The 22,923-nt window shown below is 38.6% G+C and overlaps 2 protein-coding genes across 18 annotated transcripts in view; one reads left to right on the top strand and one right to left on the bottom strand.

Annotated features, from left to right (window-relative positions):
- LOC135106060 (collagen alpha-1(XVIII) chain-like) overlaps positions 1-11,022 on the top strand; it is a 221,021-nt gene extending 209,999 nt beyond the window's left edge. For 8 of the 15 annotated variants that reach the window (XM_064014902.1, XM_064014895.1, XM_064014896.1 and 5 more), the window contains 12 exons: positions 57-71; positions 1,378-1,509; positions 1,711-1,911; positions 2,454-2,589; positions 3,463-3,531; positions 4,821-4,942; positions 5,251-5,343; positions 5,695-5,823; positions 6,227-6,244; positions 6,687-6,881; positions 7,089-7,204; positions 8,451-11,022. In XM_064014902.1, the coding sequence (XP_063870972.1) occupies positions 57-71; positions 1,378-1,509; positions 1,711-1,911; positions 2,454-2,589; positions 3,463-3,531; positions 4,821-4,942; positions 5,251-5,343; positions 5,695-5,823; positions 6,227-6,244; positions 6,687-6,881; positions 7,089-7,204; positions 8,451-8,751 (1,527 nt within the window). In that variant the 3' untranslated portion in view covers positions 8,752-11,022. The remainder of the gene's footprint in view (positions 1-56; positions 72-1,377; positions 1,510-1,710; positions 1,912-2,453; positions 2,590-3,462; positions 3,532-4,820; positions 4,943-5,250; positions 5,344-5,694; positions 5,824-6,226; positions 6,245-6,686; positions 6,882-7,088; positions 7,205-8,450) is intronic. The other 7 variants (XM_064014901.1, XM_064014890.1, XM_064014894.1 and 4 more) reach the window with 6 other exon arrangements.
- The window catches only part of LOC135106062 (uncharacterized), a 205,883-nt gene continuing 189,867 nt past the window's right edge, over positions 6,908-22,923 (bottom strand). For all 3 annotated transcript variants that reach the window (XM_064014904.1, XM_064014906.1, XM_064014907.1), the window contains exons 9-11: positions 22,779-22,922; positions 14,593-14,810; positions 6,908-8,718 (exon numbers count right to left, since the gene is read on the bottom strand). The gene's annotated coding sequence lies outside the window, so the exon portion shown is untranslated. The remainder of the gene's footprint in view (positions 8,719-14,592; positions 14,811-22,778; position 22,923) is intronic.

Raw genomic sequence — 22,923 nt, 5'->3', positions numbered from 1 at the left:
TCTATAATCTTTTTTCTATACTAACATCACATTTCATATGTGGCTGCCTGATCTAGAATGACACTGTTGTCGTAAGTAATTTATTCAGTTTGTAGATTTCTGGCATGCATTACATACACAATTAATCATATAATTCCTACAACTTCCCTTGAACAATAATAAAATGCAGTTGTCTATTTGTATTACTATTGATATAACAAATTAACCTCATTACAGTATTGTGCTCAAGTATAGATGCCATGCCCCACTGACCTTCCATTGTCTTAAAGTATTTGTGCATCATACAACATAGATTACTGCATTGATGTATAAGCTTTATAGATATGAGTGTTGATAGGTGTTCATAGATATTTGTGGCATAACAGAAGCTTTGAGGTAGATCTTGGCCACCTACTGTAGCAGTATTTTAGTAGTGCATCTCACATTAAGATCATTCAGATTGATATACAACTTCTGAACCCTCCAAACTTTGATTATTCTTGGAATGTGTGTATCCCAATGAATATATAACTTGTGTTTCACAAATTTGTAGAACCTGTTTGTGGATAACTTTGTCTGAAATGCTATAGAATTAAAAAAAATACAATAAAAGATTTATTTACAGTTATGTATATAGGCAGTTGCATCTTTTTTTAATCTCTGACCCTTATTTGGGACAGTCAAAAGGTGCCACTGAAGAAAAGTTATAATCTTCAGTTCTGTGTATAAACATCCAAAGTTTTTTATTCATTTTCCACACATACATGATAGTTTTCATGGAAGATGTCTTGAGACAGCTTTAATGTAATTTGAAGTGGTTTTGAATTTTACATGTGCATGCATTTCTACCATCCTTTAACTAATTGAATGCCTGCTAGTGGCTTTGTAAGTGTTGCTGGAGACTATTAAGTACGCCTGGCTTTGAGCAGATTGTATGATAGGTAGTGTGTGTGTGCGTGTGTGTGTGTGTGTGTGTGTGTGTGTGTGTTTGTGAAAAAGAGAGAGAGGTATATATATATATATATATATTATATACGAGTATGTATATATATATATATATATATATATATATATATATATATATATATATATATATATATATATATATATATATATATATATATATATATATATATATAATGCAATATTTAATTTTGGAATACTGCAGTATTAGTTTAAAGATTGTTGAAAAGATGGTTGATATTTACAGCCCTTATTCATGGATTTGGATTTTGAATCCAATATAGATTTTTATTTTATTCATATTTATTATATCAGAAGTCTTTGAGTTGAAAATTTGTACTAATATGTGATAACATTTTTTTTAGAGATTACGAATTTGTTTCGTGATTTCCCAATATGCTCTTTGTAATCACTAACATTTATGCTGCATCTCAGGGAGCCCCAGGTCGGCCAGGACCCCCAGGACCTCCAGGATCTGCAGTAAAAGGTGAAAGAGGAGAACCTGGACCTCCAGGACCTCCAGGACCCCCAAGTGGTGGTGGTGGTGGTTTCCTGAATGGTCTACTGGTGAGGAAGTGTAGTTGATGTATGAGTCAGTGTATGATGAAATACTGAGTGAAAGCCAAGACCATACATATGTGTAACCGTTAATAGTGGCATTATATTTTTGTATTCATCATTTTATTTACTGTATTTATTTGTAATGTATGAATTGTAATAATTTTCACTTAAACATAGAGTAAACATATTACATATGTATTATTTCAGGGTGGGGGCACACCTGGTACTGAAGAACAGCCTGTAAATCAAGGCCTTCCAGGACCACCTGGATTGCCTGGTCCTCCAGGTCTGCCAGGCCCACCGGGTGCACCGGGTGCTCCAGGGTCATCAGGTCCACCTCTCCCTCATGGAGGGGAAAAGCAAATGTTCATACCTGTGCCTGGCCCACCTGGGCCACCTGGACCACCAGTAAGTAAAATTACATCGTTGGAGTTTCTTTCGCTGTTGCTAAAATAGAGGAGTCTAAGGGAAGATGGAGTCTCTAGAGGGAAATAAGAAAAATAAAAGTGTGTGTGTTTCTGGTAAAGGAAAAACTGAAACACCAAAAAATTTATGAATTGACCTGTATTGATAGGAGAGTGAAGATTGACCAAAATCCACTTGGGTCTTGATCATCTTGTTCATATTGGTAATGTGTTGGATTTGTATTTATTCTTTTAGTATTCTGTTGGCAATGCACCTCTCATGGCCAGTAAATCTTGCCTTTAGATCAGATTCTCAGTGTTTCCACAATACTTTAAAGCTGGGCACAATATTAATGCTTCACTGCTGCCACTTGTGTCATGCCCAGTTTTGAAGCATTGGGAAAGCACTGAGAAACTGATCTAAAGGCAGAAAAAGTTGATCATGAGAAGCACATTGCTGAGGATTAAACCCATGGGAGGATTTAAAAATTTTTAATCAATCAGAATAAGATTATCCAAGGGCAAGTAGACTTTATTTTTCCACAGGGACTACGAGGCCCTCCAGGTCTGTCTATTGTGGGTCCAGAAGGCCCACCAGGTGAGCCTGGTATGTCCCGCCGTGGCTACCCAGGTAAGGCAGGGCCTCGGGGCCCTCCAGGCCCTGCCGTTCCTGGACCAAGAGGTGAGTTGGATATATTTGGACTTGTGTTTTACATATACCATACATATGATAGCACTTTCAAATTTGTTCATGATACAGAAATAGATTTTACTCTTTGATAAGTGGTTTCTTCAATCACTCAGGAAATAGACAGATTTAGACACAGTCTTTCTTTTGTAGATAACAAACTAGTGTTATGAAAGTAATGATTTCTGCAATCAGTATTCTAAATATCCTTACTTAGTAAAAAAAAACAAAAAAAACATGCATACAAACTCTTAAATCACTTAAAACAAGAATGTTTGAATATGGTATATGTAGTGTGAGTTTTTCATTATTATTGCATGAAAGTGTGGTGATTTTCTGCTGCAATAATCCCTCACATTGGAAGCACAGTTACATTCCAATCACCATACCAAACTCATGAGTTTAATTAGAGAAGCTAATAAGTTTGGAAGGATCAGCACAAAGGCTGTGGCTGTGGATGCCTCCATTCCTAACATGATAATCCTCATTTGTGCTTCACTGTACTTTTGAGAATCTTATGGCAGTGGATGGCTTTAGCAGAAATATCCATTGCATTTTCCGCCCATCAGTAATACATTTGTGAATTCTTGATATCTGAAAAATTTTAATGAAAACACTTAATGAGTGTGAACATAGAAAGATGCCCACTGACAAAATGGAGACTTTATTAAATCTGAGACTAATTGGTCCACCATAGCAGTTATTTTGATAACTATCTAATGGTTACTCCTCATAGAAGGTGTTTTGCAAATTTTATTACTGTCCATATGTTCAACTAGTCACGGTTCAAAGATATGTTGCCACTCAGCACTTTAGAGCACACTGCTTGTATGCACTAACTGTGTCTGCATCCTTCCATTTTTCAAGCGGCTTCAGGAAGTCTTGGAGGTATTGTTGAACTTCGTCGGCGTATTGCAGGCCGACGCAGGAATCAAGGTTGTACTCTGCTGAACACCTGATATTATGTATTTGTTGATGTTTCAATCAGAAGAGAAAAGGAAATATAAAAGATAAAAACTAAATACATCCATGACTGGTCATCACATAAAATGTATAGCAATGCAGGGGTGGTTCTCTTGCTGAGCCCATATTTTTTTTATCCAGCATTAATAATGTATTTTCCTAGTTGTAGTCAGTCACCAGCTCTGTAAAGCTCTGCATGAGGTGATCAGACAGGGATGCAGATGCTTTTTGAATGACTGTTCAGCTTATTCTGTCAGGGACTTTCGCAAACGCATTTACATGTATGTATGTATGTTGATAAGTAATGACATGTGATAGGTGGGAAAGAATCAGAAGTGAACTGGGTATGAGATCAAAGTGAAATACAACCCGAATCATAAAATTGCAATGAGGTACTTTTAGCATATCACAAATTACATTATTATTATTATTATTATTATTATTATTATTATTATTATTATTATTATTATTATTATTATATATTTATTTATGTATTTTTTGTATTCATGAAATTGCTTCTTTTCTCTATTTTTTTTCCTTCATCATGTCAGTATATTAATACTTTATAGAATATAGGAGGAAGTCTCATCAGTGGCTGGTTTGCTATTTCCATCATCCAGTAGGTTGTAACGTTTTTCCCGAATTCATAATTCATTGGGGAAAATTTTGTCCTATAGAACTAGGTTTGATATGAACTAAGATGACAAAGTTATGTTGATAGGCAGCAGGATCTTACTTTACTTGCTGTTGGACACATTGTGAAGTGCACCATGATTGATAAATTTTTTCCAGTTTCAAAGCTGTATAGCAGGCATTTGTCAACACCATTGATATTTCTTTCAAATTCAGCTTTAAATAACAGTACTGCAAATATAATTTGTTTAAAGTTTTAAGATGAGAGGATTATAAATATTATGGGTGAATTTTAAGATATAATGAAAATAATCCTATTAAGTATGATATAAAATACCTATATGTGGAAGAGCAAATTGAGGTTTGGAGATGTGCTGTATTAAAGAGGTTGTTGTGATTCTGAGTCATTATTTGAGAATTAAGAGTTTCATGCTAGTATTCTTTGACTTTTTTAGTATGATATTTTGTATTGTGCAATAGTACTTAATAGATAAAAAAGTCCTCTGCTAAATGCTAGATTATATTGGTAAGAGTCTGTAATTGAGTATTAGTATAGTGACCAATGGATTCATTAAGTCTGCTCTGATTTTTTCTAAATTCCAATATGAATGTGAATATTATACCTTCAGGTCCCCCGGGCCCACCTGGCCCTCCTGGTCGCTCTGCAGATGGGGAGTGGGAAGGAGGTACACCACAGCCAACCATTGTGCCAGGGGCCATCACTTTCCCTGACAGGGAAGCTATGCTCAAGGTAACATGTACTATAATCAATCATTAACACTCACTGCCAGATATTTTCCCCATATTCCTTTACCACTTTTTGGACATTTATTTTTGTATTACAGTATGTTATTTGATTTTGTAGCCTAGAAATTCTCTTTCTTCTCTCCTGTATGTGTCCATGCAAAGTATGTTTTTATACTGTTCTCAATATTACCATTTATAACCATAGCAGTAAAAAGGTTAAATGGATTTATTTTATCCATAGGTCATTAAAATGAATGAAATTCCACAAAATTCATGGATATTGAGATTTTCCTTTGTCTTTCTTTTTTACAGATGAGTTCAGTGTCACCAGTAGGAACCCTTGCCTTTGTGGTGGAGGAAGAGGCATTATTGGTGCGGGTTGAAGCTGGATGGCAATACGTTGCAGTAAGTGAAGAGCTTTATGTTTACTTTGTGCAGATGACTTTATTGCCTTTTTTTAATATATATATATATGTGGAAGATCTTGGAAACAGGGCATATACAAAACTGAACTTGCAGAATTTAATGACATTATTAAGAGATTGTGGAGGGGAATTGTAATATATTGTATGAATTTAGATACAAGTTGAATGGAAATGAATACATAAACACAACTTTGTGTACAATTTTATTAAAACAAAGAAGAAAGGCTTAAATGAGGAAACCAAATTCAAATAATTCAAATAATCAATCATTGCTACTGATACAAGCAGCAATGGTGGTTGTGATTTCCATTGGTCTGGTCTATATTTTCAGTTGGGTTCAGTTGTGCCATTACCCAGCACCACCCCATCTCCACTCACCACCCCTGACCACCTGGAGACACACAAACCCCCAGGCCTTGTGGTGGACTCCCTTGTCAGCATTTCTGTTGAAGGTCCCAGGGTGAGTAAGGTCATTCATTAGTCAGTATCTTCCCTCTAATGCTTAATTTTCCAATGTTTTGACTATTTTTCTTAAGGAATGCTTCAAAAGTCAGTGAATGTTTAGAATTCATTTCCTTTCTTTCAATCTACTGGCCTTGAAAAAATGTAAGAATATTCTTTTATGTGTGCAGTTATTTCACATGTTATCCTTGCTCATATCCTTGAATGCCTCTCCATGTTTGAAGTTTTTTTTTTTTATGCTTTGTGCCGTTTATCTATCTATTTTTGTACTGTGTTCATTTTGTTTTTTGGAAGATATTAAAAAATTCATCCTTGTGTAATACCAGTACTTGCAATAACATTTTACTGTGGCACATGGAACTGGAATGATTTAATATTTTTCCACAAATTACATACTTCAGCGAGGATTTCCTCACATGGTAAGTCACTCACCCTTTTATGTGTATCTTTTGTAACAGAGAAGCTCTTTGGATTGTTAACAAGATTTATGATGTAGATGGGTAGTTGATAAAATAGGGAGGCAAGTACTTTTGTGAAGATAAAAGGGAGGGCTTAAGGAGAGGTTTGTTAAAGCAGGAGGAGGAGTGATGTACACATGTATGTTGCCTATGTGGTCTGTGGTGGTGGTCTATGAGCTCATGCAAATGCTGGTTCAAGGCTGGAACTGAATGAATCGGGTGAGCATGGTAAGCATGCCATGTATGTATGTCTGTGATTGATATTGTGTTGCTTGAATTCCCAAGTGGTGGACCAACTGTATAATAATATGTGTACAAGATATATTAATAGATGATGATCAGTAGGTGTAAAAATAAGGTAATATGTAATCTGATGCCAAGCTTCCTCTCTTCCATCTTTCAGTTGAGGATGGCAGCTCTCAACGAGCCTTTCACCGGAGACATGCGAGGAGTGAGGGGAACAGATTACGCTTGTTATAGACAGGCCAGGAAGGCAGGACTGAAGGGAACTTTCAGGGCACTTCTCACATCGCGTGTACAAAATTTGGATTCCATTGTGAGATATTCAGACCGAAATTTGCCAGTGGTCAATCTTAAGGTAAGAAGGAATCCAAAAATGTTCAATATGTGTATATAGTTTATCATCAAGCAAGAAAGTACAGAAACTTTCACATCAGCATAGTACCAAACAACCATTCTTTCATGTAATATATATACGTATGTAATATATATATATGTATATGAACAATGGTAAAAACTAAACCCACTGGGAACAATTTTATATTATTAATTTAATCCTTTTCAGGGAGAAGTGCTGTTTAATTCCTGGAATGAAGCTTTCTCTGGTTCAGGAGGAGTCTTTGCACAGAAACCTCGCATTTTCAGCTTCGATGGCAAGGAGGTTCTGAGTGATCCAACATGGTAGGTAGATAGAATCCAGCATTGTAAGATTAATTTTAAACCATCAGATTTAATTAAAATGTCACAATACCCACCACAGCCTTCACACACATGGTCTGTGGTGAGAGTGTTACTACCCTTAAGGGTGAGGAACTGTGGTGAGCAACTGTGGTTCATAAATATACTGTGGGTGACATACTGTGGGTCTGTGGTCTGGAGAGAGAGAGAGAGAGAGAGAGAGAGAGAGAGAGAGAGAGAGAGAGAGAGAGAGAGAGAGAGAGAGAGAGAGAGAGAGAGAGAGAGAGAGAGAGAGAGAGAATGTCTGTGGTGAGTGTGTTACTACCCTTAAGGGGAGGAACTGTGGTGAGCAACTGTGGTTCATAAATATACTGTGGGTGACATACTGTGGGTCTGTGGTCTGGAGAGAGAGAGAGAGAGAGAGAGAGAGAGAGAGAGAGAGAGAGAGAGAGAGAGAGAGAGAGAGAGCTCTGCTGGCAAGCAGCTATGATGGTTTGGTTCCTCAACATAGTGTCCCCCACCCTTTCTCTCTCTCTCTCTCACTACAGACCACAGACAATTCATAAAAAATATAATTTAAAAAAAATATAGTAGCTGATTTACTACTGTGGGTCTGTGGTAAGTTGGCAAACCAGCTCTGTCCCCCCCCTATCTCTCTCTCTCTCTCGCCACAGTATGTTTGTGAACTCCAGTTGCTCAACACAGCCTCTCAATAACACAACTTACATTTTATATACATAATAATAATGTGTAACCTAAACTCCTTCCACTCACATTTTATACACATAGTAATGTAATCTAAACTCCTTCCACTCACATATTAGCAACTCAAACATCTTTTAAGACTTTATTTACATCCATCCATAAATATATCAATTAAACAGAGATCATACATATCTGCTCTCCTGCATTTTCTGCCATACATTTTTAAAAACAAAATTTTACTTGACAGGGAAAGTGACATCTGTGAAATTCCTTCATTCCATCTCCATTGTCTGTCTGTTGGATAAATATTACACATCCTGATGTCTGTTATTGAATTTCATAAATGAGATGAGTGTAACAAGATAAAAATAATGAGAACAAGCTATAAAAGTAAACAAATATAAGATAAAAAGTCCCAAAATGTGCTGTTGCCATTACAATTTTGAAGTGGCTCATCTTCCTATTATCATAAGATGTTCATCATTCATTCATTCATTCTCTAGTAGCAAAAGTCACAGAGAATATAAAATATTCTTTGTTACAGGCCCCAAAAATATGTATGGCATGGTTCAACTGTTCATGGTGAGAGGTCCCTGTCATCTTATTGTGATGCCTGGAACAGTGATGGACAGGAAATTGTTGGTCTTGCTTCCTCCCTCCTCAAGAAGCAGTTGCTGGACCAGGAGCGTATGAGCTGCCAGAATTCATTCATAGTGCTATGCATCGAGGCCACTAGTCAGTCAGGCTCTCGCCGCAGGCGCCACGCAGCCTCCAGGGACCAGGAGCTGACCATTCAGCAGTATGAAGAATTCCTGAAAGCAATTTACAAGGAGCCTGGTGAATGAACTATGAATGAATAGAAGTCTGAAAAGTCATGATTTTATCCCTTATTTATGTGTCATCATATTCCATGTGATGCATTATTTTTGTTACATGATGGTGAGAGTGGGAGGCTTTTTGCATTTACTCAAAGAATGTTCCCACGTGAACTTGTGCTGTACGAAGGAGTGAAAGTGAGAGGCTACAGAAACACACTTTGTGTAAGTCAACTCTTCCAGTAGTGTAATTAACTTATCATGGAATACATAGCAGTGCATTGTGCTCCATCATCTTTTATAATTTTTCATGTAGCTGATTTAGCATTTAAAAAGGGGGTTTCATAAGAATGTATAGAATTTGTACTTTTAATACTTTGTTTTTTTGTAAATTCTTTGTAATTAGGACTATTGAATTTAATTTGCAATTTAGTCTTACAGTTTGCAAATTCCTCGTCGTGTTCCTGCACACATTGTTTGTAAATTTCCATAACATCATTCAGTATTGTTAATTATGTATAAAATGGTATATTGATCGCTGTAGACTTGGTATAGCTATTTCTCATGTTTTGCATGCTAGTCTGCTGATTGGAATCCTTGCAATTATATTTTAATATAATAAATATGACATATATTGTTGTCTGCTATACAACTGAGATGGATCTTCAGAGCATTTATCTTTACCAATGATATTTACCTCAGTTCTGCATTTATGTGATTACTCTGCAACAGTCATCATGGATGATGAATCAGTCTGCTTTGATTTTATAATGCTATTTTTTTTTTTAATTTGCTTACAACCTTTATACAATTAGCTATGTCTTCACATCAGAGTACATAAACTAGCTTTATTTGTCTTTGAGCATTCAGGTGCTGTATCTGTAGGTGTTGTGCTACAGTTTTCACAAGGATATTCTACCTTGCAGATCTTTTTAGACAAAAAACTCTGCCTATCCTATGTGCATATGTCTCCCAAAATCCTTTTCTCTCTTCCTAGCGGCATCCCAGTGAGCTCTATGAATATTCATAATACAACTCAACAAAGGGAGGGATAGAATGTCCTGCTAATGATCAATAACTGGAATGAGATAGACTCACCTCATCAGTGGTTATACATTATTTGTAATAAGTGAAAAATTTTAAAGACCTTTAGATTTGAAAATTTGGAGGTTCAGTAGAAGGGCAAGAGATGTGAGTATTATTTAACTGTTTTATAGGATGTATTTAAAATGCAATAATATGCCCTCATTATCTTTAGCCAGGTTTCATTACTGTAATTCTACTTTCATGTTACCACGATGCAATCAGTCCATGAGTATGTATATTTTTTTATATTGATAAGATATTATTTCTTCAGGTAATAGATAAGTGCATTACATACTTCAACTGTATGATCATTATGTGTGGTAAATTTGCTAAGCACCAAATTACAGCAGTTTTGTTGAAAATATCAAACTAATTCATGCCTCTTTGGAGCTGATGTTGAAGGTCACATGCAAGACAGATTTGCTGTTCTGTGTACAGAGACCAGACACAAAAACATTCACTAAAAGCCCATATCCACATCTTTTGTATTATAGACAAATATCTTCATGCAGAGAAAACATCATGTCATTAAAGTTCCAAAGAAAATATTTTTGTTATGCTTGACTTATTAAATGTTACCATTTGTATGACTCATATATTTGACGTGTGAAAGACGTTTTCACTAATTACACAGGTGTCATATTTAAAATACTGCATTTTAGAATACCCACACTGTATGTTCACCTGCAGTTAACTAGTCATGTTCAGAATGTTTGTACGAATGCTTAGTGTGAATGTACATAGTTGTCCCTTCTGTTAATGTAGCTTTACTTTTTATGTAATGTGAAGAATTTAGCATGATTAAGTGACACTAGGAGGAAGTTAATTTCAAGAAAACTTAAAAAACTGCCATCATGTATTATGTACTTTGTATGAAATATAAATGCAAACTTCTGTGAAATGCAAAATAAAATAACTTTCCTTTCAGAAAATTATATAAAATCATGCTACTTTTGTATGCATAAATAAAACAATGCAACAACAGTTGAATTTCATAATTTTGCAGTGATCTCATGTAATTGTAACAATTAACAGAAAGGTTATATTCTTGATCAGGTGACACAGTACATTGATGGCTCCCATAGATTATTATTTACTAGAATGAAACAGATTTTCATTTGGTAAATCATTCCTAGCATAAATGTGCATCTTTGTCATAATTTGTTACAGTAGGAATTCAACTTTAGCATTCCGAACAATAAATGTGAAAATCTGCCTCTACTTTGAATTTTTATCTTCTTGCTTTAATGAAAAGTACTTGGAAAGTATGGTGTGCTTGGAAGACAAAAATGCAACAATTAAGATACATTTGTATTAAAATAAGAAACAGTGGCTGGAAATATTCAAGAGTAGGTATGAGATGAATGAGAATGAGATGGATGAGAGCTTGGCAAGTTTTGGAGAGAGTTGGGACAGAGGATAAAAAAGTAAAGAGGTAAATGAGATATGGCAGGAATACTTTTAGAGGGGAAAGTGACCATTCGCAGTCATAGATCTAATTTTCAATCTGTAAAACACCACCTCTCCTCTAATAAACCTCATTTTCTTTTCCTCATTGAAACACAGGTGTCTGAGGTAACTGACAGTAGCCCCTTTTCTGTTCTCTCCTACTTTCTCTAATCTCATTTTCATTCAATCCAAAGCTGGATGTTGCATTTATGTGCACAGTGATTTAACCTGCTCTCATGCCCACACTCTTGAATCTTCTGAGTTTTCCACTATCTGGCTACAACTACTGAGTCACTCTCAAAATAAATTTATCTGTGCTGTATACCTCTCACCTAACTCCTCTGACTATAAGAAATTCTTTGACTACTTAACTTCCAAAGTGGAGCACATTCTGACTCTCTTCCCTTTTGCAGAGATCTCCATTCTTGGAGACTTCAATGTTCACCACCAGCTTTGGCTTTCCTCTCCCTTCACTGACCATCCTGGTGAACTAGCCTACAACTTTGCTATCCTCCATTACCTAGAGCAATTGGTGCAACACCCTACTTGTATTCTTGACCATCTTGGAGATACACCCAAGATTCCTGACTTTTTCCTAACCTCTAATCCTTCTGCTTATGCTGTTACCCTCTCTTCTCCGTTGGGCTCCTCCAATCACAATCTCATATCTGTATCTTGTCCTATCGCTCCGATCCCTCCTCAGGATCCCCCTAAGCGGAGGTGCCTCTGGTGTTTTGCCCCTGTTAGTTGGGGGGGACCTGAGGAGGTATTTTGCCGATTTTCCTTGGAATGACTACTGCTTCCGTGACAGAGACCAGTCTCTGTGTGCTGAGCGCATAACAGAGGTGCTGGCATGGAGGCGTACATTCCTCACTCTTTTTCTCTACCTAAACCTTCCAAACCTTGGTTTAACACAGCCTGTTCTCCTGCTATACATGATAGAGAGGTGGCCCACAAAAGGTACTTGAGCCTTCCATCACCTGAATCTCATGCACTTTATATTTCTGCCCCGGAACCAGGCCAAGTCTATTTTCCAACTAGCCAAAAACTCCATCATTAACAGAGAGTCAAAATCTTTTAAGATCTAACTCCCCTCATGACTTATGGCATCTAACCAAAAACTTCTCCAATAACTTTGCTTCTTCTTCCTTCCCTCCTTTATTTCAAGCAGATGGCACCACTGCTTTCACATCTATCTCTAAAGCTGAACTCTTCACTCAGACCTTTGCTGACTTGGTGACTTCAATGTTCACCACCAGCTTTGGCTTTCCTCTCCCTTCACTGATCATCCTGGTGAACTAGCCTTCAACTTTGCTATCCTCCATTACCTAGAGCAATTGGTGCAACACCCTACTCTCCCTTGGACAATTCAGGGCTTGTTCCTCCCCCTCCTCCACCCTCTGACTACTTCATGCTACCTATTAAAATTCTTCGCAATGATGTTTTCCATGCCCTCGCTGGCTTAAACCCTCGGAAGACCTATGGAACTGATGGGATCCCTCCTATTTTCTCCGAAACTGTGCCTCCATGCTTGCACCTTGCCTAGTCAAATTCTTTCAACTCTGCCTGTCAACATCTACCATTCCCTTTTGCTGGAAGTTTGCCTACATTCAGCCTGTTCCTAAAAAGGGTGACTGTTCTAATAATCCCTCAAACTACTGTCCTATTGCTTTAATTTCCTGCCTATCTAAAGTTTTTTAATCTATTCTCAACAGGAAGAGAGAGAGAGAGAGAGAGAGAGAGAGAGAGAGAGAGAGAGAGAGAGAGAGAGAGAGAGAGAGAGAGAGAGAGAGAGAGAGAGAGAGAGAGAGAGAGAGAGAGAGAGAGAGAGAGAGAGATTGGGACATTTGGAAAAGACTTGTACTAAAGTTAATGTATTAAGGAAATTAAATAAGGTAAGTATAATGGGATAGGAGGTGCAGAAAACAGTAAATAAAATGAAAAGTGGAAAAGCACCAGGTCTGGATGGATATGCAGTGGAGTGTCTGAAGGCAGGTGGGGTCAGTGTCACAAAGTATTTGGTTCGATTGTTAAATATGTGTTTTCTGACAAGTATGGTACCATTGGAGTGGGCAAGTGCATGTGTAATTCAACTGTATAAAAGAAAAGGGAATAGGCATAAGTGCTCCAATTAGAGAGATCAGCCTGTTAAGTGTAGTGTATGTATGTAAAAATCTGAGAAGACACGGACAAAGTAATAAGTGATGTAAAAGGAAGCTTCAGGAGAGGGAGGGACTGTGTAGATCAAGTGTATGCTGTAAACCAGATTTGTGAAAAGTACATATTTAGCAAAAGGGTAAGAGGTATTCTGGGTTTTTATGGATTTAAAGAAGGCATATGGCAGGATTGATAGGGAGGGAATGTGAGATATCTTGAATTTGTATCATATAGATGGTAGGCTTGTAAAAGTGGTGGAAAATTTTTTATAGGAATAAAAGGGCATGTGTGAAGAAAGGAAATAACACAAATGAATGGTCTCCAATCAAGGTGGGGTTACAGCAGCCATGTCACCATGGCTATTTAACATCTACAGAGATGGTGTGGTGAGGGAAGTTAATGCTAGAAAGTTAGGTAAATAACTGGGTCCCATGGCAGTAGAGGGTGAAGAATAGTGTGAATCAATCAGTTTGTGGAAGACAGCACTGGTGACAGATACAGAGAAGTTCCAGAACTGGAGGTGAAGCAGTATATATTTGTAGAGAAATACCATATGTTTTTATACCTATGTGTTATAAACTGACTTATCTAATTGCTATTCTTTAGATAAATTGTTTAAAACAATGGAGAAAACCCCTCCACAGTTGTTACCTATCATGTGTTTTTATGCTGAAGAATGCAATACAAATTCAAGATTCTCCAATGCGCTAGAGGCTTTATTTATTTATTTATTTTTTTAGTTCATGAGACTCCTCCCTCTCTCCCTGCCATCTTACCCTATCAACATTCTATTCAGTTAACTTTATTAAGACCTGAGTTTTTAGTAAATCTTTGTACCCTGTTAATGTTAGTCTGATTCAACATTCACAGTTGTCTGTTCCTTTATCATTCTGACAGACGTATCAACTTACCTACTGGGCCACTTGCTCCCATCCTGCATGAAAAGAATTACCAGGAAGGTTACCCTTCCAAATGAATTACCCATATTTCTATAGGATATGCAAGCCACAAGACATTTGTATCTGGAGTAGCAGATGAAATAAATGAAGGGGTCTCCAAAAAAGATCGACAGTCGCGGAATAATCATGTGAGCAGTAATGGGTTGCTGTGTCCATATGTTGAGGAAATGACGACGTTAACCCATTCGCTGCGACATTACCAATCTGACACATCACTTACTGTAACTATTGGTTGGCGCCTGGTGAGATCGGCTCAAGTGTGTGGCTCTCTTTCTCCCTTGGAGTGTGGCAGGCACCCGTCACTGGGAGTGGGAACTTATCTTCTTGGTTGAGTGGGAGTGAGCTCATCCTGCTGTGTGCCAGCCGGCACCCTCAGTCCAAAGCTTCTCTCTCGGGTTCGGAACTTCAGATGCTTGTGTTTTCAGCCGAGAGAGTGCGCTGTCGTAGTCACATGGAGTTTTAGCGGATTATTTGAATAAAACAGTCTTATAAACTGACATATAAACTATGATACTTACCAGAGTAAGTTTAGCTTACGTACACGGTACACAGGAGTGGTTTTTTCAAACCCACAAACTTCACCACATCCACGGATGAGGAAACAACACCCACCAGTGACAGCGCAGGGACGCTGCCACTGGTGACAGCGTCCCAAGAAACACCGAGATGCGACACGTAAGAAGGAAGAATAAGACAAGAATGAAGAATGAAAAAAAATAAGGAAGTAAAAAAAAAAAATAGAAGAAATAAATGAGGGAAGAAGAAATTAAACACGAAAGCAGGCATTAAAATTACAATAACGTCTCATTACCTGATAGATGAGAAAGACGTAACCATCGAGAACAAGATGCGGTGAATCATCACAAGACTATCAGAACCGTAGAACAGCAGTAGATTACAAGAAGAGATACCCAGATTCACGTAATAGCAACTATATTCTGAATAAGACACAGTAGCATGTCTGCCTAAATATTTCATCAATCTTGAAGGTAAGTTTCTGTATAGCATTGTGGTTCAATTTTGCTTGACACTTTACGGGATAAATTTAATTTTTACTTCAGTCTTTGGCTTGCCTCCAAAGGTAAAAAAAAAAAAAAAAAAAAAAAAAAAAAAAAAAAAAAAAAAAAATATATATATATATATATATATATATATATATATATATATATATATATATATATATATATATATATATATATATATATATATATATATATATATATATATATATATATATATATATACAATCAAAGGCTCTCCACGAGAAGAGAAAAAGTTAAGAGATATAGTTTCTCAGGAAGAACAAAAACTTTTCGTCAGACTGTTTCTTGGAGTTTTAAGGCGAGAGCAAGGAGCAATGTCTACTTAGGAGTATAATGGTCACAAAGTCTTTATTATCTAGGAAACTTTCAGAGTGGGACGCTCACGTTTCCCTTCATCAGCAGAAATTCTGCACTTTCTATTTTTTTTATTTTTAGATCAAATATAAAGAGGTAATGTGTCCGTTTTATTTGAGGCAGTAAATTAGTGGCGGGCGTCCATTCGATAACTGAGCCCTGCTGGCGTTCAAACCTGAATGATGAAAAGCAGGTCCCGTCCCCGTCACTGATAAAACAAGTGGATATTAATTAGTAATTATCTGTTAATATTTCCCCTCCCCTCCAATAAAAAGAGTTATCTAATGCATGAAAGATTAGCAACAGCAGCGATTATTTGCCGTAAATTGACACACAAATTTCATGTTGATCTGTATATGGTCATAACCGTTCAAATCACATCGCTCGACTATTTACTAGCGGGGAAATGTCTGTCAGGCCTGAGTGATCGATTACTGTGGCAGCTGATGCAGAACTGACCCGGGGCTGTCTCGTGTCATGATGGGAAAGAAGTGAAAGTTTTTGTGTGGTGTAGGGGGTGGGGAAGGGGTATAGGTGTATCACTGATGAGGGCATTTGTGTGTGTGGGAAGGAAGAATGATAAAGGGAATGCGTACGGTTTGTGGGAAGAGAGTGCCGAGTTCATTATTAAAGGATGGTATGGTGGAAAGTGGCGTGTGTACAGAAAGGGGATTACACTGCTTTATTGCTGCAAGTGCTGCTGCCGCTTTAGATGATGAAAGGGACGCGTATGAGAGCAATCACCCTCCATTCTTTCTCTCTCTGTGAACAAAGCTTCCTGTATATGAATATTTCCTTCATTCCAAGCACCGGGAACACCCAAGGCACTCCTGCACACACCCGCACCAGGAGTCAGGCTCTGCTTATGAACGAATCTTCGAGTTCTTCAACTCCAGACGACGACACGAGTTTTCGGAGTTTCCGCCGAACGAAAAACTTGGAAAATGGAGAAAGTGGCTAGGGCAAACAGAACCGCCGCTCCGATACACTGGCCGGCGGCGCGTGTAGTAAAGCGGTTTCAGTCTCTTCAAAGCAAAAATTTCAGTATTCAAACGCAACATCTTTATATTTACTTACCGAGAAAAGGTAAGGCAAGTGAGGGATTTTGGTGTGTGGATGTGTGTGTGTGTGTGTGTGTGTGTGTGTGTGTGTGTAGTGGGACATTGCCGGGAGGGATGCCATCACTCAACACGAGGTGCTCTAAACTGTCGAACACCAAACTTGACCAATATATCTCATATCTCTCCCTCCCTCTCTCCTTTCGACAGGTCTCCTCCCTTCAACTTTCCCGACGCCTTCCTCTTCTCTCCGTCTCTTTTCCTTCATTCCTCCCTCCTGTCATCCCTTCCCTCCTCGAAGCGATATTTCTTTTCTCTACCTTTGACCGCGTAGAGAAAAGAAAAAAGTGAAGGAGGAAAAAATATCAGGGAAGAAAAATGGCTTCATCGCCTCTGATGGCACAAGTTTTAGAAGCGATATCGTGACGGTGGCGGCCTTTCGTTTGTTTTTTGTTCGATTAGGAGAGTGGTTATGTGGAAGGAAGGCAGAGAGATGGAGAGGAGGGAGGATAAAAAAATGAAGAAGAGCTACAGAAGGAGAGAGAGAGAGAGAGAGAGAGAGAGAGAGAGAGAGAGAGAGAGAGAGAGAGAGAGAGAGAGAGAGTAAACAGGAAGAAAGACTCGACGTAGAAAGGAAGGGTCACATCATAATGCTCGTAAGGAAACATGAGGAGCTAACCTACTGACAAAAAGGTGAAGTGATCGTAAGTCTAACGTGACATTAGTAAGATTTAGTGGATGGAAAAAAAATAAGATAAAAAAAAAAAAGAGGCGCCAGAGAGGACTAAGACGAACACGTACTCTAATAATCAAGGAAACGAACGACTGACAAATAAATCTCGCCTTATAACAAGTGAAACAGTTACCAAATATGACAGGGAAGCGTCTCAGCAGAGCGGGTCCGGCCATATCACGACATAGTCCATGGGGAAAAATAAAAGGGGGGCTGCCTCGTGTCTTTTTGCGCGTGAGGCTTACAATACCTCGGCCACGGGGTGCTGAGGAGGGCCACGTCTCGCCCCGACACAACCGCGCACACAGACCCCAGTTTTATGTGATACAATCTTGTCGTGGTCCAGTATTATAGCTGAGTGTGAAGGGAGACGGGTTTATTGCTGACAAGTGTTCGAGGGTATGGGGAGGGAGTGGGACAAGGGAGAACGATGAGACGGAGTGTTTCAGGAGAGGCGGAAGTGATTATACTCAAAAGCCGAACGGACTGCGATGTGATGGTGACAGGTAATGGTGGCGCTGACAGTGACTCAAATGGTGACTACAGTATTGGAGGTAACGCGCTGACACTACTGAGCTGTTGATGAAATGAAATGTAGTTACAGTAAAGGTGCTGTTTCTCGTTTTTCACTGTGGGTATTTTAATTAGTTATTCCTTAATTAAAAAGAGTGGTGGGTATTTGACTGGTATTTGAAATGAGAGTTTACACAATGACCTGAAGATATCCATACTCTAGTACTGTTGCCGATTCATTCTCTCTCTCTCTCTCTCTCTCTCTCTCTCTCTCTTGAAAGAATAATTCATATATTGATTAAAAAAGATGGATAGCCTGATATTGCTAGCTAGTATTTCTCTCTCTCTCTCTCTCTCTCTCTCTCTCTCTCTCTCTCTCTCTTGAAAGAATAATTCATATATTGATTAAAAAAAGATGGATATTCTGATATTGCTAGCTAGTATCTCCCTCTCTCTCTCTCTCTCTCTCTCTCTCTCTCTCTCTCTCTCTCTCTCTCTCTCTCTCTCTCGCACATTTTTCCCTCCCCGCCTTTCCAAGTTCGCAATGATAATAATTGGTCTCCTTTTGGCCGCCAAGAATACAGACGAGTCCTCATTAACTCGGGCGGCTAAGGAGGGCGTAATAATTAGGCTGTCCACTAAACTCATAAACCGGGAGGAATGAAGGCGTTAATTTGAAGACTTCTGCACTAAGGTAATTGAAATGTAGCGCGGGAAAGTGGGAGGGCGGGACACCTAAGGCACACCTGGCGAGACACACCTGACGGGTCACACTAGCTGGGGACTCCCGACTCCTGATTCCTGACTCTTGCCAACGCGAGGTCCTGGACGCCGCCAAGAGAATTTCACGTCAATAATTGTACATTAGCTGTGTGATTGTACGAGGAAGGTAATGTTATATGCATGTACGTATGCTATGCTTCATCTGATGTCTATCCGGCTGTGCGTCTATTAAACTGTATCTATGAAACTTTATCTTTTCATTTGTTTACCTCCACACACACACACACACACACACACACACACACACACACACACACACACACACACACACACACACACAGAATGAAATTTAATCAAGTTTTCTTCCTTCATTTTTGTCATTGCCGAACCCACTTTAGGAGTTTCAGCGTCTCCGGGCACAAGAAACTCGGGTCTTTTAACCACTCAGGATGGACAGCTGCCGCGGGTGTTGCCGCGGTGATGGGGTTCATGTGGTGATGATTTTGTGGGCACAGTGTCAGGATGTAATCACTGCTGCTGCTGCTGCTACTTTATAATTATGAATGATATCAGTAGTAATATAACAATAATAATAATAGTAGTAGTAGTAGTAGTAGTAGTAGTAGTAGTAGTAATAATAATAATAATAATAATAATAATAACAATAATAATAATAATAATAATAATAATGATAATAATAATAATAATAATAATAATAATAATAATAATAATAATAATAGTAATAAGCAGCAGCAGCAGGAGCAGATTAATAACCACAATAAAAAAAAAAAACAATAATGACGAACCTGGTTTTATGATAAACATTTAATCTGACGCGAAATTAAACAAGCCCCCCCCTTTCTCTCTCTCTCTCTCTCTCTCTCTCTCTCTCTCTCTCTCTCTCTCTCTCTCTCTCTCTCCAAAATAACGCCAGTGTAGGTCACTTTTACAAAAGAAAAAAGAAAAAAAACAACTTTATAACTGCACAGCTGGCTCTCACGAAAACAATTTAGCCGTGAGCACGAACATCAGAACCAGAGAAAAGAAAAGAGAAAAAAAATGTGGATGTCACTGACCCTAAAACAAAACTCTATATATTTTTCTTTTCCATGCGTGACTCCTGAGCGGGAAGGCGGTGCTGAGATGTGCGTAATCCAGTATAACCAAAAAATTTTAGCCCCTTCACTGTGATATGCAACAAATCACAACACTAAAAGCAATGCATGAGATTTTTATAAGGATCCATAACGAAAGAAAACGATAAAAAAAAAAGAATACATTTTTTCAATTTCTAGCCAGTACAATGTTTAGAGGTGGCAGTAGAACAAGAAAAGATGTCTCCGAGTGGTCAGTAATTAAGGAAAGATGTATCAAATAATATTTAAAGGGTTAGTTAATATTCGGTCCCCACAGATATTATGGAAGATTGTAAACATATCTACGCCTCAAGAATTAAGATGGAACATGGGACGGCTTTGTGTTGTTTGTTAGTATTTATCTATTTATTTATTTATTTATTTTTGCATGTGGCGACGGCTTATTATTCTGTTTTAGCATGTGGTAATACCTTTAATAGTCATGAAGCAATCTTTTTTCGTATGGTTATTTTCTATTTTAATTTTTTTTTTGCCGAACGTTGATTACTGTAGCGATTTTTTTTTTGTCATATAGTAGTGTCAGATTTTTTTTTAACATTAACTTAATGTGTTAATATGATGTCTATCTTAATTATCTTCTTTCAGTTTTAAGGTGAGCGGAGGAGTAGGAGGAGGAGGAGGAGGAGGAAAGCAGTGAGGTAATATTCCGAGAAGGTGATTTCGAACCGTATTGATGCTGGTGATGGTGACTCGCAGAAATGGGCGGTGAGGTGATGGAGTGGCAGCAGGGGTGGTGGCGATGGCGGTAATAGGGCCAGCGGGCGGTAATGGTGACGGGGATGGCGGGCGGGTAATTGGTAATGGGGAGCTGCGGGTGAGTAAAAGGGAGTGTGATGGTGGGCAGGCGACAATTATTGAGGAGGGTGGTGGGAGAGTGACGCGGCTAGGGGTGGAGGACAGGAGGGTCTGAGTAGCGGCACCGTGGCACCGTGGCACCCTCCGCCCGGAAATTTGCTCTCCTCGCCTGGCTTGATTTCTCCCTTCCCGCTAAGCCTTTCCGCTCCACTGTTCTCATCTTTAATTACCAACTCGCGCCTCGCAGGCCTTCCAGGAACACACGTCATTAGGTGTCCTGCATTGCCATCAAGGGGACATCGAGGAGAAACAAGCGCCATACTCGGTTCTAAGTAAGGAACCTTTTTCTATTATCAGGTAAGTTTTTTTTGAAAACGAAAATTTCACTTTTTTTTTTTTTATGTGAACCAAGAGAAAAGATATTTATCAAAAAATTCCTTGGGAATTACAGAATTTAAAAAAGATTACAGTTTCAAAACAAGAAAATTAGAATAAAAATATCGATCTAGGAAGTTTTTACAAACCAAGAGTGTGGTTTTTGACTAAATTTTACTTAATGTGAATTATGATTACCCTTGCACTGTTCTTGTGACCTCCAAAGCGTCTTTCACACTGTATATTGTCTCTTCTTTAATGATGCTGACACAAAAAACAAAAATGTTATTAGCCGGCATGAAAAATATTGTTAATCTCACCTCACAGCACAATCCGTGGCTATCTAACAAAGGCTGGGTGGAGAAATGTAGCAGTAGCATTCGTTCCTCCTTTTTTCCTATTCTGATTCCCGTTTAGTCAGTGTTTTTTGACTGGTCTGAAGCTAAAACAGTGCACTGCCTACCTTGTGAAGAGACTGGATGATAAAGAAATGACGAGAAACAGCAGTTTTGAGGAGGAAGAGGCATTTTCAATAGAAACTAGCGGAGGAAACTAGTCAAGATTTGCCACCCTATCTGACAGAATAAGGAGAGATGAATAATGTATAGGCAAGAAGATAAGAAAAGATCATAAATTTAAAAAAAAAGGGAAGAGTCTGAATATATGTTGCAATCCCTCTCCAACTGACTTACCCATCATCCCAGCTCATTAATTTGTAAGGCTTTTGTCTTGAAACTGCCTGATAACTGAGTTTATTCTAGACATCTACCACTACATTTGGGAACCAAGCTTGGCATCCTGAGACGACTTAGTTACCGGGAGCGATTGTAACTGGCAGATATACAGGAATAGATTTTATACACGTCTGAAATGTGAACAAGAGACTTCCCCCCAAAAAATACAAGCTGTTAGAATATCAAAAGGAGAGGGAGGGCTGGAGAATGAGAGGAATGGGGAGTGCAAGGATGAAACGTAAGGACAGGAACAATTAGAGACCCTTCTGGCGTGGTCAACCCCTTGAGGGAATTCCAATTAGGGAACAGGCAACATAATAGACAGAATACTCCCGGAGTGACTTCATACTACCGAGGGGTCTTCATTAGTCATTCGCACTCTATGAAGTAACTTTTCGCGTCAACCTACATTATTCCACTACAAGGCAAAGGTCTTCCAATAGCTAGAGCGAAGGGGCACTTACAGTCATGGTCAGTAATCGAGTAACCTGCCACATTCTCTTCCAATGTGTTTAGTGAATTCTCTCAGTCCAGTCCACTGATCTACGTGGTGTGTTACTAGACTTAAGACAGTGACTGTACCACGCTACCCTGGCTTACCTTATCATGACAGGAATCTGCTGCGTGAAAGGAAAGGAAGCCTGTCTCTATTACATCACCTCAGCGGCAGAACAGGAGACGAGTACCCGCATGAACAACGTATGATAAATTAAGAGACATCCAAATATTCGCATTAATATTCTATATAGCTCAGAGATCCAAAACCTTCTTTCTTTTACCTCTACAGTTGCCAAATGGTCTTGTTAACGTTCCCTACAGTTCAGCAATCCGAAACCTTCTCATTTTTTACCTCTACAGTTGTGAGTCTACGTTACGAGTCTACAGGAGTGGGTTAGTTAACGTCTCGCGTCGCCTCCTTACTTGCGTTGTCTGTTTGATGATCGCTGACAGCTCTCCGCGTACTGCGCTGTTGTTGACACCGTTGCTGCTGCTGATGGGTTGACAGATGCAAGCATCCACAGTTTCCTGTCCTATATTGTTCTGCTGTGTGCGTGTGTGTGTGAAC

Source organism: Scylla paramamosain, chromosome 12, assembly GCF_035594125.1.
Source record: "Scylla paramamosain isolate STU-SP2022 chromosome 12, ASM3559412v1, whole genome shotgun sequence".
In the NCBI taxonomy this organism is placed as follows: domain Eukaryota; kingdom Metazoa; phylum Arthropoda; class Malacostraca; order Decapoda; family Portunidae; genus Scylla; species Scylla paramamosain.
The sequence above is the reverse complement of the archived record's forward strand: the minus strand, read 5'-3'. Positions and strand labels throughout refer to the sequence as shown.